Raw genomic sequence first — 10,033 nt, 5'->3', positions numbered from 1 at the left:
TGACAAGGGACCTATTGGGCTTCCATGGCCTAGCCCACTAAAAGGGGATGAACAATGGGGGGCTTAGCGAGACATTGTACCTATTCATATGTAAGGTTGAGGAGAGTCGAGTCCCTGGAGTCGAAGTAATCTGATCGACAAATACAATTCTGAGTTAGTAGAATGAAACACCGAGGTGAAGGAAGCACGACCTTTGGGGGTCGAGGACATCCAACCAAAGAGTAACTCTGAGCTAGCAAAGCGAAGTACACATTGAGGGGAGCTAAGCCCCTAGGGTCGAGGAAATCCAACAGACAACTTTCTCTGAGCTGGCAGAGTGAAGTACACATTGAGAGGAGCTAAGCCCCTAGGGTCTGAAAAATCCGACCAACTATTGAGGTTGACCGAGAGAAGTATGTCTTAGATATCCCAATCGACCTAAAGGTAGCCCCTTTCCCTCGGTCCCCTTAACCGGGGTGATCAAATTACCTTTGACTTTGACCTCCACCTATACACGAATGTTGACCCTTCCTCCCTACGTGGAAGCTTTCCATATTCTCCGTATCAAATACTATCAAGAAATTTTATTTTTCATCCCGATAGAAAACTTGCAAAGTTTTTTCTCTACTTTTCGTATTCTCAAACAAATAAGAGAGACAATCTTCTCCTCTTACAAGAGAAGTTTTATTTCTTTTTGTAATACTCTCCTTGTAGCATATCTTACAAAATCTCACTCTACCTCGTCTCTAGCTTCTCAAATGCCTGTGTCATAAGCCCTCTCGAGCTCAAAGACAGTGAACGTATTTAAATAGTTGTTCACTCAAAAACGTTTACAGCATTAAGAGGAGCTAATTGTTAATTTTAAATTTTCTCCAACACTTCTACACAAATTTAAAATAAATAATATGTTAATGTTAATACCCAAATTCTGTCTAACTTAAATTATAATGTAGAGATTTTGATCTAAACAAAATAGAGTGAACTATGTCTTAAACTACACTCCTTTCGACGGGACTTCAAACAAAACACACAATATTGAATTCTTCATCGTTTTATTTAAACTACGCAACACAGCCTTGCATTTGTGAAGTTTACTTAGGGATTACATACATCTCTTAGCTACCGTCAACTATAGATAAACTTCATTCCAAAGATAGTGTAGACAGTTTGCTAATAATGCTCCAGTCTATTTCAGAACAAAGTTCTTCCAATACCATTACAAAGAAGCTACTAGTATAACAACACCATAGGGATAGACATAGAGAGTTCGCCCAATTATACACAAATCTATTCATCATTTTTTTTTACATAACAACATCCAGTGACATAAAAGACATGAACAAAATAAAATAACATAGTACAACACGATAAAACTAAGCTCGATATCAACGAATTGAGGATATTTAAGCAACTCTAGATACTAACGGCATTTTCTGCAGTAATCCAATATCAGGGATTCTAAGTTGAACAGCTGAGAAACAGATTCAGGCAACCTTTTGATCCTAGATTCAGAAATTGCTAGACATTGCAGATTCAAGAGATTGCTTAATTCATTTGGCAACTCTCTTAACATAAAGTATTTATTCAAAATCAGTGTTTGGAGGTTATAAAGTTGGCAGACAGATGCAGGCAGGATTACAATGGACCTATCACAAATCTGAAGGTGGCGTAGGTGAATGAACTTTGAATTCATAATTGATGATGCTTTGACTTGTTTCAAGGTTGCCTCCTGATTTGTTGTGAAGTCTCAAGAGTCACCATGGACTTTCAACACCAAGGCCCTTAAATATGACATTGTCATGTCTGATGAAATTGACAGAAATTTGGGCAGTGTACCATCTAAACTCCGGCAAAAGAAACTCTGCAAATTCTTTTTTTACTATAAGATAGGAGGATTTATGTGTTCTCTTGCAGCTCAATGCATGTAAATGACAAACTTGATCAGAAATAGTGTCCATGTCTACCTGAATAGGAACACATTCTCCTTCTGATATCAACTCTGAAAGATTGTATATCAAATCATGCGTAATGAAGGTTCCATCCCAGGATTTCTCAAAGAATGGCATCCTCTGTAACTCGTAAAAGTAGCGGCATGCAATATCTTCAACTCTTGTACTGCCCTCAGATACAATATACTGTTGTGCCATCCATAATCTCACTAACTCATATTTTTCATAACTTGTAACCTCTGGGAACATTGAACAGAACAGGAAACGTGGTGGTTTAAGATACTTAGGCAAAAGATAGTAACTCGGGGAGGAGGCAATGGCAGCGGTGGAGGCAATATGCTATGAACTTGGGGGGGGAGTAAGCAAATAAATACAATTACAACTTGCTAAAAATATGATCAGACTATTTATACTCACAGGTAACTAGCAATAGGTGTCTGCTGATATTCAAAACTCAACTTATACAATTTTGACAAGTGTGCAATGCTCTTGGGAAGCACCTCAATTCCGACTTCAGACAGTTCAAGTTGGCGAAGGTTCACAAGGTTTTCAATATTGCTGGGTAACTCTTGAAGATTGCTATTACCATTCAGATTCAATTTTCTTAGCTGAGAAAGCTGACATAATGATTTAGGTAACTCCCGGATACTTGTCTCTGTAATTTCAAGTTGATAGAGATTTGAAAGGTTCCCAATGCCACTGGGTAACTGAGAAAGCTTGTGGCAACCATTCAAGTCCAGCATTTGCAAGTTAGGCAGCTGACATAAGGATGAAGGCAATTCTGTTACTGCAGTATCTGAGAGTTTAATGCGGCACAGGTTAGTAAGATCTCCAATATGACTGGGTATTCTGAAAAATCTTGTACATCCATCTAACTCTAGGGTTTGCAAGTTCCATAATTGACAAAGTGATACAGGTAATTCTTCGATATCTGTTCCAGAGAGTATAAGGTTATGGAGGTTCTTCAATGCTCCAATTCCACTAGGTAAGTTAGAGAGATTTCTGCAACCATTCAACTTCAGAGTATGTAGACTTGATAGTTGACACAATGATTCAGGAAGATCACAAATGTTTGTATGGGATACTCCAAGATAACCTAACTCAACAAGTTCACCTATGCCACTCGGTAACTCTACAACCATACTATGGGAAAGATCTAACAGTCGAAGTTTGGGCAAGTGACAAACTGATTCAGGAAGTCTTTGGAGTTTTGCATGAGTAATTTGAATGGACTGGAGGTTAGTAAGATACCTAATACTATTTGGTAACTCCATAAACATTTTGCAATCGTTTAACTTCAAGATTGACAATTTCTGTAGGTCAGAAATAGATTCATGCAGACCCCCGACACTTGTTCCAGAAAGCCCAACATAATGAAGATTGGTGAGGTTTTGAATTCTGAAGGGAAGGTCGGTGAAGTTTCTGCAGTAATCCAATATCAAGGATTCTAAGTTGAACAGCTGAGAAACAGACTCAGGCAACCTTTTGATGCTAGATTCAGAAATTGCTAGACATTGCAGATTCAAGAGATTTCCTAATTCTTTTGGCAATTCTCTTAACATAAAGCATTTATTCAAAATCAGTGTTTGGAGGTTATAAAGTTGGCACACAGATGTAGGCAGGATTATAATGGACTTATCACAAATTTGAAGGTGGCGTAGGTGAATGAACCTTGAATACATAATTGATGATGCTTTGCTTTGTTTCAAGGTTGCTTCCTGATTTGTTGTGAAGTCTCCAGAGTCACCATGGACTTTCAACACCAAGGCCCTCAAATATTGCATTGTCATGTCTGATGGAATTGACAGAAATTTGGGCAGTGTACCATCTAAACTTTGACAAAAGAAAGTCCGCAAGTTCTTCTTTACTTCAAGAAAGGAGGATTTATGTGTTCTCTTGCAGCTCAACACATGTAAATGACAAACATGATCAGAAATAGTGTCCAAGTCTCCCTGAATAGAAATGCATTCTCCTTCAGACATCAACTCTGAAAGATTGTATATCAAATCATGCATAATGAATGTTCCATCCCAGAATTTCTCAAAGAATGACATCCTCTGTAACTCGTAAAAGTAGCGGCATGCAATATCTTCAACTCTTTTACTGCCCTCAGATGCAATATACTGTAATGCCATCCATAATCTCACTAACTCATATTTTTCAAACTTGTAACCTCTGGGGAACATTGAACAGAACAGGAAACATGGTTTCAGATACTTAGGCAAAAGATAGTAACTTAATTCAAGTGCTGGCAATATTACATTTTTGGTTGAGTCCCATAATGTACTCTCCAATGCACCAACCCATGTCTGCTTATTAGTTTGATAGCTGAGAATGCTGCCAAGAGTTTTCAAAGCCAAAGGCAATCCCTTGCACTTCTGAACAATCTTCTTCCCAATGTCAACTATTTCAGTTTTGGGGGGAGTGTAACCTCTATAAAATGCACGAGCACTAAGAAATGCACACTCATGGAACAGATCCCAGGATAAGTCTAGTGGCAAGACATCCAAATGATAAATTTTGGTAAGCTTCCACATGTTTCCATCCCCTTCATTCGGTGAAGTGATGATAAACTTAACAATTCTGACACCACATAAGGTAGCCTGCAAAGTATTCCACAGACTTGGATTTAGGTCTTCAATATCATCCAGTACCAGAAGAAGTCTTTTCCCAGCCAGTTCTCTCTGCACAATTGTTTGAAGATCATTTGGTTCTTTTTCATCACAAGATTTTCCAGTTATGGAGCTCAATATAGCCTTAGATAATCTTGCAACACTGGAATCATTGCCGACATGAATCCATCCTCTTGCGCTGAAATGTTCACACACAACTGGATCATCATATACCAATTTAGCTAATGTTGTCTTTCCAACAGCTGCCGTTCCAACTATTGAGATCACAGAGAACTTACTTCTCCTGCGTCCATCTGTAAATGCAAAAGAGTAGGAACTTGCATCGAAGAGTAACCACTGGATGATGTTCTCTTTGTCCTGATCCCTTCCAAATATCTTGTTGGTCAGTGATGAGTCCTTACTGTAGCCAAAAAAGCAGTTCTTATCATCATCATCTAGGAGACAAAGAGCTTCGGTGTCCTGTGATACTGCAGTTCCATGTGCCATGGAACTAGAACTTGGGGTATCAAATTGTTTGTCACCTTGAATGCAATCCTCTGGCACACACTCCATGTTTTTCATTATCAAATCGTCCGTAACACTGCTTATTGGATCTGAAGATGCTGGTGAGATGACTTGAGATCTCGCACTCCGCAAATCTCTGTTTGTAGGCTCGACTGAAGAGTCAGAGTCGATTCCCGTAAACAGGATTACTAACTCTCGGAAATTTTCTGTTTCAGTTACAGTAAACGCGCGGGATCGAGATGAGGTTCTCGGCAACAGCTGCTCTCCTCTTGTTAGGAATTTATGGAGGCATACATTGAGGTTTGTGAGATCTAAGCTTTTTTTGCCGGCCTGTCCGACTTGCTGTGGTTTCCAGCCCTTTGAGATCTCACCAAATAGGTATCTGATATTCTCGATCCTTTCGAGAAGGTTAATAGGGATGTCGAATCTGATGATACGTGAAAAGGCAGAGCTTTCGGAAATCACCCGCTCCCCATCCTTCTTCGCCTCGTTCTTTCCTTTAGTATGATGAATAGATCTAGGGTTCCTCTGATGATCCTCTACTTGGATTCGCGTCATGTCGTACAGACGCTCTTCCACAAGATCCTCCGCATCAACAGCCACAGCTTTGAGCTGCTTCAACCACTGGTTGATGGATTGATCTCCCATCTTCCGCTGCTGCTCCTTCGCTTCGTACACCAATTCTTTGATATCTTTCAGATTTTGGATGACATCTTCTGAGCTGATGATTGATGAGCTAACGAGGGCATGTAGCTTGCTCGTCGCTGATGCGATGAGGGAGAAGATCTCGCTGGCCATCGAATGATCTCGAGCGCTCTGTCTGCTTTGGCGAAGCTGGACAGGGGAAGAAAGAGATTCGAGCTGTGTGCGAGTGGCACAGAGCGACCTCCCTCCCGGTTCTTCACATAATCACCTACCTTAAAGAAGACTCGATAGCAAGTAAGTCCACCGATAGCCTGAGGAAGCGGGTGATTTAGTTGGGCCCCGTGCAAATGGCCAATTGTACGGACAAAATTTCTATACATAGCATTCCTATCCTATTCTCTTATCTAAAATTTTAAATTTTAAGTAGAAAAATTAGTTTATTAAATTTAAATATTCATTTCAATTTCCTTATAATTTATCATATTTTTATATTTTTATTATTTTTCTTTCCTTTCTTAATATTATTATCTATGAAATGACAAACGCGAAAGTGAAAAATGAGAATTAGAGAAATAGTATTTTAATATTTAAAAAATAGATTTCATACATCAAATTTAAAGAAAGTATTGTTATAAGTTTTAAATTTAGAAAATAGATAGAATAATTGATGAAAAAAAGTTATATAAAATATAAAATTTAAAATAAAATCTTTATTTAGATAATTTGATATGGATGCTCTAATTTGACCGTCGTCTTAGCAATTGTTTGGCTAAGATTTTCATTAATGCTCTTTTGAGTTTTTTTCAAAAAAATACTTTATCAAAAAAACATATGAAAACAAGGAAATGACGAAAGGGTGCACATAGATTTGGAAAATTCTCAAATCACACACTATAATTTTAGAACTACCAAAGGACCCACTGATTTGAGTGACTTTTTCATCCTAACCCTCCTACCAAAGTTGACTTCTCATATCTTTCTTCTATAATTTGCACGTAACTTTCCTTTCTTCTTTTCATCCTATTTTTTTTCTCTCTCCTTTGTATGCATGTAACAATCACTATAATGTTGGTTGCTAAATATCAACACTATGGTGGTGGGGAGACCAGGAGCAACTGGTCCTAGTTTGCTCTCAAATCATGTCTAATGTAGTCCTGGTCTCTAGTAGATCAGGCTTAAGCATTCTAGCTACAAGTTAACATAATACTAAAGTACATCTAGGGAGCCCGAAATAAGTAATGGAGGATACCTTTGAACTTCTTACCATCTCAAAAACTCACAAAATCTGAAATGAATGTAATCTGAATTTTCTAGATCAATAAGTGAGTTTTGATTGAAACTCACTAATGGACCTAGACTATTCGAATTTCTATAAACTTGCACTCATCCAGTAGAGTTGAATGAGAGAAAGATAGATATAATATCTAACCTTGGTTATGATCAAGGAAAACTTGGGCCTAGTGTGGGGAGACCAGAACCACTTTGGGTCTGATCTAATTTGCTCTCGAATCAGACCCAAAGTGGTCCTAGTCTCCCCACACCATGCCCATAGTTTTTTTTAATCAAAATCAAAGTTTGACATCATATCTATCTTCCTCTCACTCAACCCTACCACATGGATGCAAGTTTTTAGAAATCCAAATAGGTTAGGTTCATTAATGAGTTTCGGTCAAAATCCATTATTCGACCAATAGAGCTTAAATTACACCCATTTAAGGTCCTGTGAATTTCTAAGGTTGCAAGAATTCCAAAGGTGTCCTACATTACTTATTTCAGGCTTCCTAGAGGTGTTCCGGTATTATGTTAACTTTCAGCCAAAACGCTTGGACCTGATTTTCTAGAGACCAAGACCATGTTAAGTTTGATCTGAGAGCAAAGCAGGATTAAATTCGTCAAAGTCTCCCCACCACCGCAATGCTGATTTTTAGAATCAACACCATCGCGGTGCTTATATACTTAAGTTATGGTGCTGATTGTTTAAAAATCAACACTACAATGATTATTTTTAGATAAATATATATCACCAAAAATCATACAAGAACCAATGATGTCGGTGGTCCCTACTCATCATGTCCGGACATCTACCAGATCAGAGAGGATACTCATGACACTATCAAAGGATTTGTATAGGTACAGGACACTAACCTACATTACTGTTTGCTAGGGTTGCAAGGTTGCAAACATAGTCTTACATTGAAAATACATGAGAAAGATCATGGGTTTATAAGAAAAAGATATCTCTATTAGCATGAGACCTTTTGGGTAGAGCCCAAGAGAAAAATCATGAGGACTTAGACCCAAAGTGAATAATATTGAAGGATCGGATAGACGAGAGAGAGGAGGTGAATCTCGTCCGTTAAAAATATTTTCTTTATCATAAAGTAATCAAAGTAAGAAGCAGAATAATAAAACCAAAGCAATACACAAGAGATAGTTATTTACTTGGTTCGGAGCCTATGTCGACTCCTACTTCAAGATCCATGATCTTTGATCGCACCGTTGGGTAATCCGCTAAAATTCCTCTTTTTGAAATCTTCAAAAAGAGGTAATTCATACAAAGAGTAAGAACGATAGTAACATACTACTATCTTCTTATAATAACAATAATGCAAGGTAAAATAAATATACCGACAAAGAATAGAAGATGTAGATCATCGGAGACTTTTTAGTGTCGTAGCTTACACACAAGGTTGAAGCATAGTAGAGCGGCAGTAGCACAGATGACGAGTAAAGAGTAGATCAAAAAAGTTGGCATGGCTCGGACTTCGAGTTGTTCTTTTATAAGCCACGTTCGGTCGACTGAAAAGATGTTCAGTCAACTGATCTTTTCGGTCGACCAATCTCCCTATTAGTCAACTGAACACCTGGAATTCCTTCTTCATCGAGATTTGATCTTCACTCATTAAGTGCATTAATTGTTTGGTCTATCAATCCCTCAAATTACCTTCTTCCCTTCGATCCGAATCTTCTGTCATTAATGATTTTATTGTTTGGTTGACTAATCCTCAATTTTGGCCTACCGATCATGCTTTAATACGATGTTTGCAAGCCTTATCTATTTCTCCAATTTTGCTTGTTCGGTCGATTGAACCTCAATTTTGTCAACTGATAAAATGCCCTGATCAGTCTACTAAACCTCCTATTTAATCGACCAAACCCTTGTGAAACTGAAGATCTCTGAGTTGTGGACGTGTGGCCACTGACAGAGTTTGATTCTGAGTTCTGAGTCAAAAGTTAAGATCCTTTGAATTTTAAGGGGTCTATAATCCTGTAACACAGAGTTAGATAATAGATATTGATCCTGCAAAATAGAGTTAGATAATAGATATTAAATATGCATGAATATGACAGCTAGGACTGTCTTGATCATAACTTAGAAACCTCCGTTGGTTTCTTCAGTTGGATCAGCGACCTAAGGTTTACCTCTTCTCGAGACACGACCTCTCCGTCGCTCCACTCCAATTGTTTACTTCAACTTATCTACCAAACATTGGGTCTTCCAGACATGTTTGGACTTTACTGCCTAGCCATGACTAAGACTTTTCCGATTGAGTAAATTAATAGTCTTCATACTTAGTCAAATCTTCATATCACAACAAGACTTAACTTGAACATTTGACAACATCAAAACTAAAGTTTAATTCTTGTGTGTTCTGCAGCAACAATCTCCTCTTTTTTTATGTTTGTCAATCAATATTTACAGTTAAGTTAAAATATTACAAAGTTAACTAAACAATCCCTTAACTCTCTCCCTGAGTTCGATAACTCTCCCTTTGAATATTATATCTCTCCCCTTAGATACACATCAAAAAATAAGTGTCATCGCAAAACCTAAGAGTTTTTAGGAAAAATATAAGGTTGAGTGTAACCAATTATCTTCAAAATTTTCTAATTATTTTGAAAACTATGTTCAAAAAAGTTTGAAAAAGTTATAAAGTTGTGGTAAACAGATTTTGAAAAGGTTGAAATTTTGATAAGTTATTTTGATTTATAAATTAATTTAGGATTAATAATTTATTAAAATAATTGATTAATTAATTTGAAAATAAGATAAGATGATTAGTTTAAATTGGTGATGAATTTCATATTAATTAAAGTAACGTAATGATTAGTTGATTGATTTTGAATTAATTAATGTTAATTTTGAATTAATTAATGTTAAATTTTAATTAATTAATGTTAATTTTTAATTAAATTAGATTAGATGAAATTATTAATATCATTTAAACTTGGATTGAGTTAACATTAACTAATTTATATATTAAATTAGATCATTTCTGAATTAATTAAGTTGAGAATTAAAATTGGAATATTTTGAATTTT

At 36.9% G+C, this 10,033-nt stretch overlaps 1 protein-coding gene across 1 annotated transcript; it reads right to left on the bottom strand.

The window, feature by feature from the left end:
- Positions 1-1,166: 1,166 nt before the first annotated feature.
- LOC122028867 (putative disease resistance RPP13-like protein 1) lies at positions 1,167-6,014 on the bottom strand. The gene has a single exon (XM_042587808.1). The coding sequence runs from the start codon at positions 5,861-5,863 to the stop codon at positions 2,342-2,344; it is 3,522 nt and encodes a 1,173-aa protein (XP_042443742.1). The 5' UTR covers positions 5,864-6,014; the 3' UTR covers positions 1,167-2,341.
- Positions 6,015-10,033: the final 4,019 nt, after the last annotated feature.

The sequence above is a fragment of the Zingiber officinale genome, chromosome 10B (assembly GCF_018446385.1).
Source record: "Zingiber officinale cultivar Zhangliang chromosome 10B, Zo_v1.1, whole genome shotgun sequence".
NCBI classification, from domain to species: domain Eukaryota; kingdom Viridiplantae; phylum Streptophyta; class Magnoliopsida; order Zingiberales; family Zingiberaceae; genus Zingiber; species Zingiber officinale.
Note: the sequence above shows the minus strand (reverse complement) of the source record. Positions and strands in the feature narration are given on the sequence as shown.

Excerpts from the sequence above, each read along its gene's own strand:
- LOC122028867 (XM_042587808.1), bottom strand. The coding sequence starts at position 5,863 with ATGGCCAGCGAGATCTTCTCCCTCATCGCATCAGCGACGAGCAAGCTA.